This window comes from Pseudorca crassidens, chromosome 2 (genome assembly GCF_039906515.1).
Source record: "Pseudorca crassidens isolate mPseCra1 chromosome 2, mPseCra1.hap1, whole genome shotgun sequence".
Lineage (NCBI taxonomy): Eukaryota > Metazoa > Chordata > Mammalia > Artiodactyla > Delphinidae > Pseudorca > Pseudorca crassidens.
This window is the reverse complement of record NC_090297.1, coordinates 152,463,365-152,483,059: the sequence shown is the minus strand read 5'-3', so window position 1 is coordinate 152,483,059 and position 19,695 is coordinate 152,463,365. Positions and strand designations below refer to the sequence as shown.

Below are 19,695 nucleotides of genomic sequence, written 5' to 3'. Positions count from 1 at the left end.
CACATGGGATCCTCCCGGACCGGGGCACGAACCCGTGTCCCCTGCATCGGCAGGCAGACTCTCAACCACTGCGCCACCAGGGAAGCCCTCCACAAACTTTTTATTCCCTTAACTTCCACAAAAAGGGAAGCCAGCCAGAAAGGATTCTCCCCATTTTAGTGATAAGAGGTTTGAGGCCCCAGTAAGGGTGTAGCCAGGACACAAACACCTATCTTGTGCTTCTGTGCTCGCTGCCCTTTCTTCGAAGCCAGGTTGGGATCAGGATGGAGGAGGAAGTGGTGGAGGTGATGAGGTACCAGAGGGAGAAGAAAACTGAGGGATAGGGGACCCCCAAAGGCAACCCTGGAACACCTGATAATGCTGGCTAACTTTCCATGTGGTGTCCTGGAGAGGACTTCTATTACTGCCACTACTTCTAATAGTAATAACGGTTACTATTTACTGTTTACCTTGTGCCAAATACATAAATATTGTGGAAGGGATTAATGTACAAAATGCTTTAGAAGCGATCTCTTTTAACCCTCAGAAGAGCCAATAAGATAAATACTTTTGTTTCTATTTTTCAGACAAGGAGATTAAGGTTCGGAGAGGTTGGGGACTTTCCTGAGACCTCATAGTGGGTGGCAGGGGCCACACTCATACCCACTGTGCAGTACGGCCAAGGTGGGACACAAATGCTGCCCCATTATTTTTATTCCTCAACACCTTTGGCATCATCCAGCCCCAGAACGCTGGTCCCTGAAAAAGGAAGGCCTCTGTTCTGCATCCTCTTAAATTCTCAGGCTTAAAACCATTTTTACTCCCCACCACCATCACCCCCCCACAAAAGCCTAGGCCTCAGGGGTGGGGAGATGTCTGCAGACAAGGCAAAGGGACCACATTCTGGGCAGATCCCCTGACAAGGTAGGTCACTATCTCTCCTCATACCTGTGATTCCCACTCTTTGACTGGGCCCAGAGCTTGGTGTGAGGTAGGGTTTTCACCAGACAATTCTCTACCAGGGGAACTACAGAGAGGAAGTGGGTCTTAAGTAGGGTAGGGAGAGTGGGTGGGTGAGCACTGCGGGTGCAAAGGGACAGTTTGGGAGGCCCTGGGGACTTTCCCCTATGCCTGAACTCCTCCCCCAGACAGGGCAGCCAAGTGCCCCAACACCCCACAGGCTGTGAGCCTCTGGCTGGGTTTCTGACTCTTCCCATCCATGTCCTATTTCTCTCTCACCCTCTGCAGTGTACCCCCTCTCCGTTCATCTTAGAATTTGTTTACTACCCATTGCTCCCCTCACCCATCCTTCCCTCCCAACTTCAGGTGAGACAAGGTAGGCCTGGGGGGGCGCACTCCAACAGGCTTTACCCCAGCACAGCTGGACTCAGAAATGAGACAACCCCCCCACACACACCCGCCCCCAATGGAGACTCCATGAAGAAGCCTGGTTGAAATGTGAGCCTGAGCTTCTCTTGTTGCAATTTCTCTTCCTTTTCTGTTTCCTGGCCTCTACAGGGCGCTAGGCATCTTGAAGCCCTCCTTTTTTAGGCTTCTTCCCCTTCAGCCCCTAGGGCCGACCCCTTTTTATTTGACTTGGCTAGGGCAGCGGTGAGAGGCAGCTTAGTAGAAGGGAAGCGAGTCCCTTACAGCAGCGCCTCTAGTGAGACTTTCTGGGGGTCTCCGGAAGCACAAGTGCCAAGAGTCTTTTTGTTTGTTTAACAAGGAAAACAATGGAGAGATGTGATTGTCTTCAAGCATCCCCCAGCAAAGTTCCTCGTCTGTCTCCAAAGTAAAAATACACACCGTGGCTGTAACGTGAAATACGCATCCTTGACACCTTGAGACAAAATAGACTGCAAACACACTTGGGCGTCCAAAGATAAGATCGCCCAGAATACAAATACCTGCTACCACACGGGGACAGAAAGTGATCACGCACGCTAACCCCCTGTTGCACCGACGTTTCTACACATAGCGTAAGGACGAGGCTCGGAGGTGACAGCCCCGTCAGGGGTTAAGCCCGCCCTCCCCTCCTCCTTTCCTCTCTGCCCCTCCTCCTCCCTCCCCGCCGGCGTCTCTGGTTTTCTTGTCGCGGGGCCGCCCCTCCCCGCCGGCCTCTGACGTAGCCCGCGGCGCGTCACTACCCGGCCGACGGGAAGCACTGCCCTTATATGGGCGCAGGCTCCGAAGGGGTCCGCGGGGGCGGGAGGCAGGGCGACAGCTACCCGCTGTTCTCGGCCAGGCTCTCAACTTCCAAAAGATTCCCAGGCCCGGGCAAAGGTGAGCCCGTTTGGAGATAAGGACGTGGCTTTCCCATCTCCTCCAGAGAGCTGGAGAGCCCAGGTGGGCAGCCTTCCAAGACATTCTCTCCGGGCATCCTCCCTGTTTGTGTTTCTCTTGAAGTGTTCAGAGCTAGATTGAAATGCAGATGACAATTGGCCTTTAATAGATTCACTCAAATGGTCCCTTAATGCTCTGGATCCCTAATGTCCACGTCCAGAAGGCTGTGATGCAGAGGCCAGCGTGGAGTAGTGGAAAGGACAGGCTTGCCACTGCTGGGCAACCTTAAACAAGCCTTTTAGTCTCTTCCAGCCTCATTTACCTTATCCGTGAAGTGTAGAAGGTTCTTGCCTGATGGAGTGGTTGTGAGGATCAGATGGGTGTTCAACTTGTTCGTGTAAAGCCGCTTTTTAAGCTGTGAAGTGCTGTGCAAAATTACGGTGGTCACTTTGTACCCTGGAGGAGCCTTGTTCAGGTCCCTTTCTGAGGAAGGGAGCAGCAGAGGCCCAGATACTGACTTGGCTTCCAGAACCTGTCTCTGGGGCCTTGCCCAACCACTCTGGGAATGCCCTTGGCCCTGTGGAAAAGCTTCAGCTGTGTACACAAAGTCATCTGATGTATGCGTCTGTGCTTCCAAGGCTGTGATGGGCTGTTTCGGGCCGCTGCTAATACGCAAGTGGTGAGTATGCTTGAGATGGCCTTTCCAGTTAAACCACGGAAGGAAACCAGAATTGCCAAAAGACAGTGGGTGAGCAGTTGTGTGAATGCCTCATACAGTACTGGACTGTCTTCTGCCCCTGCTAATAAGACCTCCAAATCCAGCTCAGGACTCCCAGCCCCTAAAAGCTATTTCATACTGGACACCAGCTAACTGCTGGTGCCTCCGTTCCAACCCTGTTCATTCATTTCGGACTGTGTTTTCTCAGTGCTCATCTGCCCACATTTCTCTGTCTGCTGGCAGCTTTGCCTGTGTGTCCTCTGTGTGCATGCTTCCTCCTCGTCCCCAACTTGGAGTTTCCTGAGGGCAGGAACAATTTCTCTCAAACTAGACTGAAGAGCCTCCACCCTCCATGCTTGAGGACAGGCACCAAGTCTCCTTCCTTTGATCGCTATAAAACAAGGAGGACAAAAGGTGTTCAGATCCTGGGGTCAAGTGACTGATTTATGACCCATATATAAATGGCAGTGAGGCATGGGAGGGTCAGACAAGGCCAATCTCTGCAGTATTCACCTCCCCCTCTTTCTCTGCTTCCTGTCTCAGTGATCCCCACAGAATCCACTCCCTGCCAGGGAGAACTGTGCTGAGTTGTTGAGAAGTAGATTGCACAGTGTGCCCTGGCAATCTACTTCTACTTTTTTCTGGTAGAGGGTACCTGCCCCCACTAAAGCTCAAGACAAGTCTGAAGACGAAATCCCACTGCTGGTGCCAGTGAAGGAAACTCCAGCTGCAGGAAGCGTAGAGACACGAAAAGATGCCATAGGAAAGAAGTCTCCAAAGAAGAGTCCTGGTACACACCTCATGGGAAGAAGAGAAAGGCCTCCCCAGCTTTGGAGACCCCAAGAGATGCGGAGCCCAAGACCCCAGGTAAAGGCCCAGGGAAGAATCAAAGAAGAGTTGGAGAAAGAAAGAACCTCTTCGCTCGGGGAAAAAAGACCCAAGACAGACTCCTAAAAAGCCTGAGGCCAAGTTCTTCACTACTGCTAGTAAATCTGAGAAAAAAGCTCCCCGTACCCTCAAAGAGTGGCCCAAAGAACTCAAACTACCCCAGTCAACCTAACATCAGACACTCAACCAGCAGGAAACTCATCAGAGCTATCCAAAGAGCTTGGAAAAAATACCTGGGTCCTGCCCCCCGTTGTAACTGCTGAGTAAGGCCTAGACTTAAATATTTTTTAAAACCTCCACAAGTAATTCTGATATGTGTTCATGGGTGTAAGAACCAGTAGTGTGAAGTAATCCATTTATTTCATTGCTCTTCTGTGTATTTACTAATGCAATAGAGGGAAAATAGAGTTTCTTCTAATCTACTTTTTTTTTTTTTAAATTAGACATATGGGGTTTTTTGTGTGTTTTTTAAAATTAATTAATTAATTAATTTTGGCTGCGTTAGGTCTTCATTGCTGCACGTGGGCTTTCTCTAGTTGCGGCGAGCAGGGGCTACTGTTCTTTGCAGTGCACGGGCTTTTCATTGTGGTGGCTTCTCTTGTTTCGGAGCACAGGCTCTAGGCACCCGTGGGCTTCAGTAGTTGTGGCACATGGGCTCAGTAGTTGTGGCTCACGGGCTCTAGAGTGCAGGCTCAGCAGTTGTGGCGCACATGATTAGCTGCTCTGCGGCACATGGGATCTTCCCGGACCAGGGCTTGAACCCATGTCCCCTGCATTGGCAGGCAGATTCTTAACCACTGCGCTACCAGGGAAGGTACCCTGCTAGGAGGCAGGTACCCTCCTTTTGGAGGTGGTGGTTCTCATTAAAGGTAAGGCACTTGAGGGTGATACCTAAGGCCATGTTCCCAACTGGTAAACTGTCAGCTGAGATCCACTGCTCCTTAGGTGCTGGCTAAGATTGGTTCAAAGCTTCATTCTAGGGCTTCCCTGGTGGCGCAGTGGTTGAGAGTCCGCCTGCCGATGCAGGGGACGTGGGTTCGTGCCCCGGTCAGGGAAGATCCCACGTGCCGCGGAGCGGCTGGGCCCGTGAGCCATGGCCGGTGAGCCTGCGCGTCCGGAGCCTGTGCTCCGCAACAGGAGAGGCCACAACACTGAGAGGCCCGCGTACCGAAGGAAAAAAAAAATCTTCATTCTAAGAACTATGGGAAATCCAATGCCCCTCCTCAAAATATTCCAGATTCCTCCAGGAGTGGGGGTGTCTCTAGCTCTGAGCTCCTATTTTTCTTAAGTCAAATCGGTTTAGGAATCATCTTGCCAATCTATAAGTGCTCTTGCTATGTGAGCGGTGTATTTCAGCCCTTTTCCTTTCAGATTCTTCCTGTTTTCTTTTGCAGAGTAAGTCACCTCTTTCTAACCCCTACCCACACTTCTGTGCCTCTCTACAAATTCAGTGAGATGGGCCCAAAGCTTCTGTGTGTTTAAGTTCTTAGGCAGAGTCCCTCCTCCTAAGCCAGGCCAGGCTGGAGTGGGGTGGTTGGTGGTCTTCCTGGACTTACATACGTTTTTGTTTTTTTTGTTTGTTTGTTTTTTGTTTTTTTTCAGCACATGGGCCTCTCACTGATATTACAACATAGGGATTCACACAGATTAAGGAAGAGACAGGGTGGGTCTCCTGGCCGACACTCTCTTGTTATAGATAAGCAGAGTGTGACTCAGGGAGGTGACTCCCAATCCAGCCACCAGGCTGCCTCCTCTGAACCACAGGTATCAAATGCTTGGCCTCCGCTGGCTCTGAGCCATGGTGCAGTTGAGAAATACCTGGGGCCCAGAGCCAGGAGGCCAGAGGGGGAAGCTGCAGTACCTCTTTATTTATTTATTTGTTTATTTATTTATTTTACATCTTTATTGGGGTATAATTGCTTTACAATGGTGTGTTAGTTTCTGCTTTATAACAAAGTGAATCAGTTATACATATACATATGTTCCCATATCTCCTCCCTCTTGCGTCTCCCTCCCTCCCACCTTCCCTATCCCACCCATCTAGGTGGTCACAAAGCACGTGCAGTACCTCTTTAGATTCTTCCTCGTGTCCCTTTTTATTGAGTCTGTCTTTCTCCACACATTAGCCCCCTACCCAGGGGGGTTTCTGGCTATCACAGCTGTGATGCCAGCTTCCTGCCTGCCCCAGACACCCAGCCCCAGGAGGCCCAGCCCAATTAAGTCTCTGCCAAAACAACATCTGGGGCAGCTCCAACAGCCTCAGGGCCTCTTCTCTTGTTTTCTGTCTGGAGATGAAGGGGGTTTATGCTGGGCCCCTGGGAGTGAGGATGAGGAGAGTTTGCAATGTGTCTGTCTTCTAAGTTTGGGAAGGAGGCAATAAATTCAGCTTCAGATCTGCTGCTGTCCCCAAGTCCGTGTGTTCCCCCGTTGAGTTTCCGGCACTTTCAGCCACACCTTCGAGTACTATTGGAGAAGGCCCAGAGGGTGAAGGTGTGGGAGGTCACATTCCTGGGGGGCCCTCCAGGATAATAGACTTTTAACAGATAGTCTCCATCCTTTTGCTCCTCTGATATACCTAGGGAGTCACAGAAACAAAAACACATCGCTGGGGACCTTTCCAGCCAGATAGTGGTCTAGCCATCTGTCCACATGTCTTCTCTCCTCCAGCTCCCACCTTATTCACACTCTCTCTCATACACCCTCAGCCATCCTGCCTTTCTTTGCTCTGTCCTCACCACAGGCCCGTGCTGGTAAAGGAGGGAAGGAAACCAGAGCATTCCTCTAGTGGGTCAGTAGGGCACAGCAGCTGAGAAGCAACCCTCAAGGGAATAGCTATCTTTGGGGAGCAGATCTCCTCCCTAGATAGGAACTGACATACTGTCAGCATATGTCACAAGTTTGATGAATTAATAACACTTTCCAGCGCTCCCTCCCAGCAGAAGGAGTGTGAACCTGTATGAGCCAATGTGGTGCAGGATGATATAAGGGGATGAAGAGGTGACTTTGGAGAGCACAAAGCAGGCCCTTAGAGCCCAATTCCAGGAGCCTGGAGGCCTCAACCCTCCAAGCCACAGAGGTCACCTGTGGTCCCCTGGCTGACCCCTGAGAGCAAAAGTGGCAGTTCCCTGTCCTGTCCAACACTCTGTGTCTCACGTTTTTGTGGCTCTTTGCCCTGAGACCCTGAATTCAGTTGTCTCCCAAGGCCCAGTCAGGTCTAAGTCCTCACTCCTCCTCACACTGGTCGCCGTCCAAAGGACAAACACTCTCATCCCCACCCTCTGTGTAAGTGCTCTCTGCTAATCCAACTCCCGCCACCTCCCTCTCAAACCCTCTTGTGTCCAGCAAAATCCCTTGTAGCCTCAAGCCCATCCAAGCATTTTCTGTGCCTCCTGACCCTAGCTGAAACGGGGCTGTCTCGAGGGGAGCTTGTTCCTCTGTCACAGCCCAACCCCTCAGGCTCACGTGGGGGGGCAGCATCTTCCGTGCTCTGCATTACCTCTTCCGACCGTCACTCCGCATCACCTTCTCTGAAGTTCATTTTGTCCTGCTGTACCATCGTTTTTGACCCTCCTGGTCACTCTTTCTCACTGACCCCAGGTCTTGCCCCTGCAGGGCTCACAGTCTTTCTCTCTGTCCCAAACTCCTGCCTCCACCTGAGGAAACATCAACATGTGTGTGAGCAGCTGAATACATTCTGCCTCCTGGGCTTTCAGCCTCCTACTCCACCTGACCGTATCCTGCCCTCAGCTTCCAACACCTGCCACTCCAAAACCCACTACTGTTCCTCCAGAGCCTGGCACCAAGGGAACTCAATAAATAGTCCCTGAGTAAGTGAAAAAATGAATGAGGGAGTGAATGAAGCCTGTGTCACAAGACGGGATGTGGAAAAATGGAAAGGGCACTAGATGGGGTGGGAGACGGAGGTTCGCCACTAAACAGCTGTGTGATTTTGGGCATCTTTTCCCATCTCACAGCCTCCTTTTCTTCATCTGCAAAATTAAAAATTTTGTGTAGATGATTTCTGAAAACCCTGCTTCTGACTGTTGGCAATACCAAGCTGTGGTTTACTTATACTTATCTGTAATATTTAGGCTTTGCACTAAGCTCTTTCTATATGTTACTACTTATCTACCCAGTAAGTATGTGAAGAACATATTGTCCTCATTATAAAGATGAGAAAAATTGAGGATAAGAGAGATTAAAGATTTGCCTTGTCATAGATAGTAGGTGGCAGATTCAGGATTAGAATCCAGGTTGGTCAACAAAAGCAAGTATGTCTGAATGTGTCTCAAGATGAAAGAAGCCTCCTCTTTAGAGGAACTGCTGTCTGCTCTTCTAAACTAGGGCTCCGAGGGAGATTTCCCTGGCGGTCCAGTGGTTAAGACTCTGCAGTTCCACTGCAGGGGGCACGGATTTGATCCCTGGTCGGGGAACCAAGATCCCACATGCTGCGTGGTGAGGCCAAAAAATATATAAATAAATAAATAAGGATAAACTAGGCTTCCCGTAGTGAAGGTCTCTCTGAAGTGGCAGGGGGCTGCCTTCAGAATCCTGGCTGCGGGTACAGGCCACCCTTTGCGTGTGCCTGACCACCACCAATTCAGCCAACAGTTATGAGCCAGGTGCTGCAGCAGGGGGAGGGGTTGACACAGATGGTGGTGTCTGGGCAGACGTGTCAGGTGGGTTTGGAGCTCTAAGAGTGCCTCTGAGACAAGGTGTGCTGAGTAGGGTCCATGGACCACTGCATCAGAATGGCCTGGATTCTCATTACAAACAGGCCCATATCCCATCTCAAACTACGAATTAGAATATCAAGGGAGAGGCTGCTTAATCTGAATTTTTACCAAACTCCCCAGTGATCTGAGTTACTGTCCTAAGAAGTCCCCGGGTGTAGGGATTTGAATGCCGGATAACAGATTTTTAATTAATGCTGTAGGCAATGAGAAGCCACTGATGTTTTTTAAAGGATGGGGCAGAAAGACTGGGGGAGGGAGGACACTGCCCGTGGCAAGAGGCGAAAACAGGAGAGATGTTGCGATTGCAGACTCTCTAGGCCTTGGAAACTGATTAGCAGGGGTACAGTTAAAGGTGTCTGCAGACTGTGAGCCTGGTGACCAGACAAAGAATGGTAATGCTATTGAGGGAGAGAACGAAATCAGAAGTAGAGAAAGGAGAAAAGTATCTTGATTCCTACATGTTGAGATAAAAACACCAGAAAAAATATTTCAAAAATGTCCAGTTCGGGCTTCCCTGGTGGCGCAGTGGTTGAGAGCCCGCCTGCCGATGCAGGGGACGTGGGTTCGTGCCCCGGTCTGGGAGGATCCCACATGCTGCGGAGCGGCTGGGCTGGTGAGCCATGGCCGCTGAGCCTGCGTGTCCGGAGCCTGTGCTTCACAACGGGAGAGGCCACAGCAGTGAGAGGCCCGCATACCGCAAAAAAAAAACAAAAACAAAAACAAAAACAAAAAAATGTCCAGTTCTCAACTGAAAAAAAAAAAAAGTAGTTGGGAGTTCAGCAGGAAAGTTAGGGTTAGAGACGATGCTTTGACATTTGCTCTATATCGGGAGATGCTAATTCAAATACCTCCAGGATCAAGGCAAGTTATACAAAAGAGGATTAAGTGTAATAATAATAGCAAATCCCAGCATCCAGCCCTGGTAAATGATAACCACCACTTGGTCTCAGCAGGGATGCGATAAAGAGTTGGTGGGGACCCAGGTGAACTGAAGGACACACTTCCTGTCTTAAGTAACAGTCATTGCTGAATAAGAAGGTGGAACCAGTGTAAACAGATATTCTGATTTTTAAAGAGAAATTATAATTCTAGGGTTTTATTTTGATATGACACTTCCTAATCGTTAAATGCTGACAACTAATTTTTTAAATGCTTAAACACTGTAGAGACCAGACACTATATATCTGTGACTGAGTCAGCTCTGCCTCACAGGCTTCCAACTTGTGACTTCTGAGCTACATGGACCGTATTTGGGAGAGAGAGTTGAGCACACTGAGAGGAAATCCAGAGACTGTGTGCTGTGGAGAACAATGACCCACCCAGGCTCCCAAGTTTGCCTATGCGTGAGCCCAGTAAAGCTTAGAGAGGCCCTGATTGTTTTAGCCACCAGGTGTCTGATGGGCTCCCGGGTTGGTGGTAGCAGGTGGAGCCTGCATCTGCCTTGGCTATTTCTATTCAGCACCTGGAGACTGTGTGGGCAACGGCTGACGTTCTGATACTTTGCAGGTTAGATGCTGCTTGGGGCCAGCAGACTTCACTCCACCACCCTCTGTGGCTATTTTCATCCTTCACTATAAAGGTGCCCTGTACCTCAGTGTCTGAGTCCTGACTGGAGCAGACATCTTGTTTAGCATATCCTAGTTGCTCACTTTCCTATAAGGAAGTTCTTCTGTTGCTTAATTTAGGTGCTTTTTATACAATGGAATCTTCTTTTTGCATCTATCTTCAGAGCAACTGGAGAAATGGGTTACTTTTTAGCTTCCTGACTCTTCTCCAGCCCTCAAGGCATTCTTAGAAATGGTCCTTAGGGACTTGAAAATTGTTGTGACCTGGGGATTAGAAAGCCCTTTTCATATTTATATTCTACCAAGCCTTCCTTCAGTCCAGATGGGTAGTTTTCCACTCTACCCTAATCATCTTCGCATTATCTGTTTCTGTCCCTGTTCTCAGTTCACTTTGGGGTAGGGGGGAGGGATTTAAAGACAGAAACTTAAAGATAGCTAACATCCCCACTTTCTTAGTCTTTGTTAGCAGTTTCTAGGGACAACGTCATCTTTTTTTGTCCTCGATTCCTGTTCCTGATTCTAAAGAGTAACCCCCAGACTGGCTGGCCTAGATCTGAACTTGAAGGGTACAGCTTTGTGAGAAGGTGATAGGGAACTCAAAAAGATGTTCTGGACATTACCCAATGATGCTTGCAAAGAATTATGAATATATTTAGTGGTATTTCCACTCTGATTAGAAAGTGAAGAAGAGGCATCTGTCCTCCCTGGGTGATGTTTCTTATCAGCTCTGGTGCGCAGAGCAAGGTTGTCACCGATGAGGCCTGAAAAGAGGAAAGATCAAATTAGCATCTATACCAGCCACACTCAGACATGCCTGCCAAAATACACACTCCAACAAAACACCCACACATCAAAATGATGTTCTTCAACATATACTAAGTACGTGTTAACATCTGCAAACATATATCCACATTCCCTCCTATCCACAGACATCACACACATTTCAGTATGTACACTCAAATATATATATACTGCCCTCCTACCCACACTGATACACACATACACACACACATACACATGCACACTCACACACAGACCTAGTAAAACTACACACTGTACAGTGTAGGAGTGAGCTGATGTCATCTTCCTAGAATATTGCAGCCCAGACTCTGCCTGCAGATCAACTTTACTCAACCTCAGGTTTCAACATGTGGTCAGGAAACTGGGAGGTAGCCTTGACAACCAAGCCAAGACCCTGCAGGCCCAGCAGGATGCTGAGCAAGACAGTCACGTACAACGTTCTGGTTGCTCCTGACTGGGGAGTAGAGAGCAAGGCATGTGTGATGACTCCACAGACAAGGCCAGGGCTGAGACCTGAGGAGAGGGACCCAGTTCTGGTGGGGATTTGGTCTGAAGAGGGCGGTTTGGGATGCTGTGGGTCACTCTAGAGGGGCCACACAGGTAGACTGTGCAAGTGGGTGAGATGGGCATCCAGGACCAAGGGAGCCAGTGGGTAGGGGTCACATGGTACAGAAGAAGTTTCTGATCCAGTTGAGGCACAAACTAGCATCCACCCCCAGCTCCACCACTACCTGCCCACTTGGCAGTAGGTAGAGCCACAGGTCAGCACAGTGTCAGGACATTTAATGTTCAAAATTCAACTCAAGGCCCTTCGGGGGAGGGGAAGAGAGGAGTGAGGAAGAAGAGGAGAAGAGGGAGGGAGGGACACACTGTCCTTATCCTGATGCTTGAACTATGCCTTGGCTCTACCGAGGAAAGGGAGGCAGCAGGCAACAGAAGAAGAAGTGAAATCTGGACTTTAGAGCTTCTAAGGACTGTGGTCCTAGCAGTTTAAGGGCAGTTTCAGCAAATTCCAAAAGTAATTTGGATTATTACAATGTATTGGGTTGGCCAAAAAGTTTGTTCTGGTTCGACCATAAGATGGGACAAAAAACCCAAACGAACTTTTTGGCCACCCCAATAGTTGGCCTTAAACTGATCGAGAATCTAAATCCTGAGCTGGGTACAACTACACTGTAGAGTAACTTGGAAACTTTGAATGTTGGCTACATTAAACTCCCTCTCCCTAGGCTTGTGTGTAGAAAGAAGAGAGGATGAGAAAGTAGGTGAAGTGCTTTCTGGTTCTTATTATCACTGCCCTCTACAAAGTTCAGAACTAATCACCAATGATGAGAATAAGACACTTCCTAGGTAATGGGGGAATGTGGGGGATAAGACCTTGCTACTGTCCAAAAATGAAGACTGTTTCCCTTCAGTTCATTGCATCATCATCTAGAACAGCTCTGTGGGATGAGGTGGGACCAGCAGCCATTGTAATAGCACAGGGACTCCATGGTCTAATGAAAAGGGCATATTTGAAGTCAGCAGATCTGGTGCCAGTCCTGGCTCTATTAAGAACTAGCTGTGTGACCTGGTGAGTGATACGAGAACCTACATAAGGACAGAGTTCTATTTCCTAAGTCAAAAAACAGTGATGATCTGTCACAAGACTTTTTTTCCGTCAATTATGGACTAAAGCAAGGCCCAGAACACCAGACCCCAGTCAACAGCATAGTCAGGAAGATGTTAAGTATTTTCAGGTTTTGGTGCTAAACCACTCTGTACACCTGTCTATACCTTGACCTGTTTCCCTGGCCTCCTTGGTGGTTGACCTTGGTCAATTCTGGTCTTGCTGACACCTGATCTTTTTGTTTGATGCACTCCAGGTTATCTTGTTTCCAGTCCTAGCCCTGTTTCCAGTAACAATTGTTTCCCCCTCAATGAGCAGAGGTCTCACCTGGCCTGATCCAGCTTTGTGGAGGAGCCAGTGAAGAGGCCATCTAAGAGATGTGTTCAATGCCAAAATACTAGAATTCCAGGGCATTTTAGTGAGCTATATGAAGCAATGGAGCAGAATATTTGAAACCTGAACTGTCCTGGAAATGTAGGACATATGAGCATAGTAACCTGTTTTCAAGCAGTCTGCAAACAAGATGTCAACCTCTAAAAAGATCACTAAGAATATCAAACAACAGATTATAAATGCCAAATGGATGGTATGGATAATATTAATTCTGTAGTGAGAAAATGGTCAGCACAGGTTTTCAAGGTGGAGGACCAAGCTTAAGCTGTGCGTTCAGGAGTGTGAGGGATTGGGAAAGATGCGAAGGAGGCAGTGAGGTATCCAAGAGATAATGGCATGAGCCATGGTGCAGCAATGCCAGGCACATATAGGCATACATGGAATGGGGACCACATTACAGGGCAGGGATAGGGATCATAGGCAAACGCTGAGGGCTCTGGGATGCAGAGCTGCTCTGATGCTTAGAGAACAGTGATGAGAGTCACCTTGGAGCACAAAGTGGCAGAAACCTAAAAAGATAGATGGGGCCAAATTATGAAAGGTCTTAACTATTAGGCAAAGAAGTCCATACTTAATGCAGTAGACAAATGGAGGGTGTCTCAGAATGATCCGAGCAAAAGAAGAGCAAGTGAATGCAGAACTTTAGGAAGGTAAGTCTACTAACAGTGGGAAGGGTGATTTGGGGATTGGATTTGACAGAGTCTACTGCAATCATCTAGATATGAAGAAGCGACAGGTCTTGAGACTGGATCTAAGGAGCAAAGTACAAGGTGAAGCCAAAAGTGAGTCTGAGTTTTCTGGGTAGAGTGACTGGGAACCGATGGTATCTGATAGAAATGGAGATCAGGAAGGAAGCTGGCCTTGGAGAAGACAGTGGGCTTAGACTGACATTGATTTGGTGGCTGGACATCCAAGGGGAGAGACAGAGCAGGTAGGAGGGGCGGGATGAGAGAAGATGTGGACAGACTATGCAGATAAGAAAGTCAATAGTAAAAAAGTAAACATCAAAATGGACAACATGAATAGAATCTCTCTAAGGAAATAAAGTGGAGAGAAAAGGAAAAGTGAGTGGACTTAGTGAGGGAACGGGGACAGGAAGAGATCCAGGGGAGACACAGCCGGGGAAGGAGGCAGAGAAACCTGGGGTCAAGGAAAAAGAGGGGAGACTGCCTCCAGAAAAAGGTGGTCAAGGAAAATAAGAATTTACAGAGGCCACTGGGTTTGATTCATTTAACATATACGTATGAGGCACCTATGTATGCTGGACCCTGGTATATTAAGAATTATCCCCATTCAACAGACCTCTAGGAGTGCCTGTGATGCTGCCAGGTTCTGAGCCTGGTTCCCCGTGTGGAAGAGGAAGACTGAAAAGTTTTGCAACACTCCCTCCACCCCTACCCACCCAGCAGTCGGTAAGACTCGGATGGTTCTAGGCAAGAGAAAAGGCATTGCTGTAGAAGAGCATAACTTGTTGGGGAAGTTGGTATTATTGTGGAAGTAAATAGAATACTTAGTCTCCATTTCCGGAGAGCCAAGAGGAACCCATTCCGACTAGTTGGGAAACGCGGCAAAGCGGTAAAATGGGTGAGTTCTGACAGGGTGTGGTTGAAAGTGGGGGAATCAGAAAAGGCGACCTCCTGGTAGAGGTGGTGTCAACGAAGGCTTCTTCTTGGAGGTGTTCTTTAACCTGTCTGGAAGAATGGGAGAATAGGAGAGGTCAGAGAATCCCCAGCTTGAAGCGCCGCTCTCCTTCCCAGAGAGCCTTCGGGCCCCCCCACCCCTTTCTCCTCCCGCTTCCCTCAGCCTGCAAGCTCAGCTACTGTTCCCAGCACTGACGTCAGCGGGCGATGACCTCAGCGCAGAGGAGGTGGCGGTAGGTGGGGGCGGGACTGAGACCGATGGCGCGCGGGGCGGGGCGGACGCCAGGCTCCGCCCCTATCCGCTGGCTGCGGCCAATGAACTCCGCCGCCGGCTCCTCCGGCTCTCGCAACAGTATGAAAGGCGTGTAGCAGGTAAAGTCCGGGCAAAGCCCTCGCGACTGGCGAGCGAGCAGAGGCTTACGGTTCGGCACGTCCCATCAGAGACCTCTCTCTGACCCCCGCCTCCGCCACCGCTCCCAGAGTTGCACACGACATGAGCCAGGCCAGCTGGACCGGGAAGAGAACAGACATGCTCCCGGAGATCGCCGCCGCTGTGGGTTTCCTCTCCAGCCTTCTGAGGACCCGGGGCTGCGTGAACGAGCAGCGACTTCAGGTTTTCAGCGGGGCTCTCCAGGAAGCCCTGACGGGTGAGCACATTGCGGAGGGTCCTGGCGCCCGTCGAACCCTGACACCGGGGTTCGGCACCCCTCCCTGCCTGAGGCGTCTTTCCTCTCCACTTAGGGCAGGGCTCCCCACTCGAGCAGCTCCGGGACTCGGTTTCCTTCCAGCTCCCGGGGCGGCCTGCAGTCTCCTCCCCCCACCCCCACATCCCCACCTTCCGCCCATTCCTCTGGGTCCTGTCCCTCCTCCTCGGCCCTGCTCTAGGGTCTCGGTCCGCGGTTGTTCTGGTTGGGCGCTCCCCTCCAAGCTGTCGCGGGCGCGAACACTAGACCTGAGTGCGATCCCGAGTCCCCAGCTTATGTCCCGGAAGGGGGGGGTACCTGCGGGTCTGAGTGCGAGCTCATCTCCCTCAGTGGACCCTGAGACCCTGCAGGCAACAAAGCCTGACCGGCCGGGGGGTCCTTATGGAACAAGAAGGCGCAATTGAACCTTCTCAACAACTTGGAGTCCCAGCCGTGGTTCTTCCCGCCGCGCGGGGCTGCGCTGAGCCTGCGTCTGCTGTTCACTCAGTCGAAGTTGGAATCCGGGCCCCCTTTGTATTTTCTGCCCACCCCCTTAGCCATCTGCCACCTATTATGGTACAGAGAGAGCCTTGTACGTAGTAACTGCGCTCTGCGGGCGTGTGTCGGGGTTGGGGGCGGTGCGGTGTGAGATGGAGGAGGTTGACAAGATACAAGCAGCCGCTGGCTGGGGAAGAGACCCATCTCCCAGCGGTTTCTAGCGGGTTGGCCGGCGGTCTTGGGCAGCAATAGCCATCTCTGAACGTGCCCACACAGATCCTGCCTTCTGAGGAACAACGTATGTTTCACCCAAACATCCCGGTTTTGCCTCCCTTACCCGCTGAGACAGGCCTCTGACTTTTCAAGGCAGAGGGAACCACTGAGGCACAGGGTGGGAGACATGGGTTCGACAATAATGGCAGCCTTCTTGGCCTTGAAACTTCAGCTCATAGGTCCCCAGAGGCCCTGCCTGGACATGCCAGCCCCAGTCACACCCCTCCTCCTTAAACTGGGGATGTGCCAAAGGCAATATACTGGCTACAGAGGATTGACCCAGAGCTCTGGGACACCCTCCCGATACACATAAACCCTTGTCCTGGAAGGAGGGGTTTTTCCAGATCCCGTAATTTTTTTTTCTGCTACAGTGTCAGGAGGGTTTCAGGAGGGTCCTGAAACTCATGAGAAACCATGTTGCTTACTTAAAATCACTAGGTCCCTTCCTCTCCTATCCCATCACCCCCACCCCCCTTGTGTAGCATCCATGGCCCAACTGTTCTAACCAGTGCATATCCCCCTTGTCCTGTTTCCACAGAGCACTACAAACACCACTGGTTTCCTGAAAAACCATCCAAGGGCTCTGGCTACCGCTGCATCCGAATCAACCACAAAATGGACCCCATCATCAGTAAAGTGGCTAGCCAGATTGGACTCAGCCAGCCTCAGCTGCACCGGCTGCTGCCCAGTGAGCTGACCCTGTGGGTGGACCCCTACGAGGTGTCCTACCGCATTGGGGAGGATGGCTCCATCTGCATCCTGTACGAGGAGGCCCCGGTGGCCACCTCCTACGGGCTCCTCACCTGCAAGAACCAAATGATGCTGGGCAGGAGCAGCCCCTCAAAGAACTACATCATGGCAGTCTCCAGTTAGATCCCCCGCCACCCCACCCGGCGCTCTGCTGTACTCATTCTGCTGTGACAACAGGCCACTGCATACCTCTACCTGGGGAATTGTATTTTAAGTGAAGAGTTATTTATATATATATATATTATTTTTTTTAAGAAAAGGGGGGAAAAAAACCAAAAGATTTTTTTAAGAAAAAAATCCTTAAAGGGAGCTGCTTGGAAGTGGCCTCCCCAGGTGCCTTTGGAGAGAATTGTTGTGTGCTTGAGTCTGGGAGGCAGTGTCTGGAATGGGAGGGGGGAATGGTCAGGGAGGGCATGGGTCTGGCCAAGGTGAGGTGGGAGAAGCTTGGCTAGCAACCCAGGAAGATGTGAGAGGGAGCAAGCAAGGTTAGTAACTGTGAATGAGAGAGGTCAGGATCTGCCCTGGGGAGAGAAGAGAGGCTGAGTTCAAACCTCTCACCCAGGACACCTGCATCCCTGGCCCCTCTCTTACTCAACTCAGGGGCATTCAAGCCTGGACTTAAATCATACTATATTGCCTAATCTTCTCTTTCAATTTTTGATGAGATTCTAGGCAGAGAGTGAAAAGGCCTCTCCTGATTCCTTCTGTCCTGAGCAGCTTTTCTTGAAATCATGACTTGTTTCTAATTCTATTCTCAGGGGGCTGTAGATGTTGCTTCCCACCAAGAATATAAAGCTTTTTGTTTTGGGAGTCAGGGGAGTGAGGCAGGGGTTGAGGTTTATTGGAGTTGGGAGAGAAGGGCACTCTGCACAAAACCTTTGCCTTGCTATGAGCTGCTCTATGTGTGAGTATGTGTGGCAAATACCTTGGGGTTGATTTGCAATGGAATTTTGGGAACCATAGAGTATCCACTGGGATATTTTTTGGCCAAAACCCTTCTTTTGTAACCAGACAGAAGTCCTCATGATGCTGCCATTATCCCTTTGAGAGGTGGCTCAAAAGCTACAGGGAACTTCAGGTCCCTGAATACTGCCTTCTTTTTAAAAGCACAACACTCCTCTCTAACTGCCCCCCCGCCGCTCCTCTCCCCTTCTGGTTGGGTCATGGAGCTACCCTATTTTCTAGGACAAGAGTTCTCAGTCACTGTGCAATATGGCCTCCTGGGTCCCAGGAGGATCTGGAGGAGAACTGGCTCTCACAACCTCCTGGTGCCCTGGTGGGCTTAAGGAACCATTTCTCCCTCTGTCCTCAGGACTATGGCTGGATGCTTAGCCTTGTAGATATTCCTTGGCTGAATGGGAGAATGCCCCAAGTTCTGCAGGACTACTTGGTATTCTTGTAGGGCTGACACTGAAAGCCAAACCTTGGGCAGTGTTTTTTCTCCCTGGTGCTCAGACCACCTGTGGGAGAGGCTACTGTCTCTCTCAGTACAATCCAAATTTGTCTATAGACTTGTGCAATACTTACTGTTCTGGGTTGGAGAAAAATGGAAAATTACACAGGGAAGAAATCTCCTTCCTTCAGTTTCTCGGTGACATTAGTGAGGGATCCTCAGAAGGCCTTGAGTTTCCCAAACCTGAATCACCTTAAGAAGGATGTAGCTAGAACATCTGGTCAACCTGGCTACCCTCCTGCTGTTGCCTTTAGTGAGGAAACTTTCTCCCCACTGCCAGTCCCCTTTCCTGCATTTCTTAAACACTCGATTCTGACTCAAGGGTGCTAGTTACCAAACACTCCCCTACCCATTCCTGCCAGTACTGCCTCTTCAACTTTCCAGATCCCGAGTACCTTCCCAGATCCTTTTTCCAGTCCTTATTGCTTTAAAGTTAACTTCAGGCCAGTAGACCCAAGAGCTAATTTTCCGGTCTGTGGGTTGAAACAAAGCTGTGAATCACTGCAGATTGTTGTTGCATCTTGTCTGCAAACAGGTCCCTGCCTTTTTATAAGCAGCCTCATGGTCTCATTCTTAATCTTTTCTCTCTTCTTTTTCACGTTCACTTTAAAAACAACAAAACACCCAGAGCTGGACTGTTGAGCAGGCCTGTCTCTCCCATTAAGTAAAAATAAATAGTACGTTTGTAAGCTATTCTGACAGAAAACACAAAGGTTACTAATTGTATAATAGTGTTTTTATATGGAAGAATGTACAGCTTTATGGACAAATGTACACTTTTTTTTGGTTTCTTTAATAAAAGTGTAGCAGATGAAGTCGTGTGGTATAGAGAAGATAAAATTCCCACATCACTAATTTGCGTTTCCCTCAGAAGCAAATCCTTTGTGCCTCATAGTATTTCTCTTCAGTTGGATTCAGCAGACCTATCGCGTAGGTGGTAGGGACATTTCCAAGCATCCCCTCTTTCCTGGGAGATAGCTCCTTACTTCCCTTCTTTAATGCATATTCTAACTTCCCTGTGAAAATGCTAGATGGGCCAGTGTTCTAGTCTGAGCATTCCTCAGTCTAGCCAGGGCTCATCTTATGCATCCTCTTCTTCCTCCGCCTTACTCATTAGTTCATTCTGCAAGCATTTATTGTATGTGCTAGGTACTAAAATTATTAAAAATGATTAAGACTCACAGCCCGCTCACAGACTGGGATGGTTAACAGAGGACACTGAACCCCTTTCCAGGTTGGGGCAGAATTTTTTGAAATTCCTGGTCAAGCTCTCTTGTCATCTTTGGGGCTCCCACTTGACAACCACCATTCTTATTATACAAGAGCAATTGGGCCTCAGGATACAGGCACTGGAGCTGAACATGTGACAGAAGGCCAATGTTACCAGTTAGCTAAAAAGGAGCTGCTTCTGACAGCAAACACCAAG

The 19,695-nt window shown here is 49.6% G+C and overlaps 1 protein-coding gene and 1 long non-coding RNA gene across 2 annotated transcripts; one reads left to right on the top strand and one right to left on the bottom strand.

The window, feature by feature from the left end:
- Positions 1–5,945: 5,945 nt before the first annotated feature.
- LOC137212062 (uncharacterized) lies at positions 5,946–7,846 on the bottom strand. The gene is made up of 2 exons (XR_010937336.1): positions 7,331–7,846; positions 5,946–6,443 (listed from the first exon to the last, which is right to left on the bottom strand). It is a non-coding gene; the product is annotated as an uncharacterized lncRNA (long non-coding RNA).
- Positions 7,847–14,952: 7,106 nt separating this feature from the next.
- Positions 14,953–19,084, top strand: BTG2 (BTG anti-proliferation factor 2). Its single transcript, XM_067729372.1, has 2 exons — positions 14,953–15,259; positions 16,605–19,084. Exons 1-2 carry the CDS (start codon positions 15,106–15,108, stop codon positions 16,937–16,939), a joined length of 489 nt encoding a protein of 162 aa, XP_067585473.1. The 5' UTR covers positions 14,953–15,105; the 3' UTR covers positions 16,940–19,084.
- Positions 19,085–19,695: the final 611 nt, after the last annotated feature.

Excerpts from the sequence above, each read along its gene's own strand:
- BTG2 (XM_067729372.1), top strand. The coding sequence starts at position 15,106 with ATGAGCCAGGCCAGCTGGACCGGGAAGAGAACAGACATGCTCCCGGAG. Across the intron at positions 15,260-16,604 it reads TCTCCAGGAAGCCCTGACGG|AGCACTACAAACACCACTGG; the intron begins GTGAGCACATTG and ends CTGTTTCCACAG.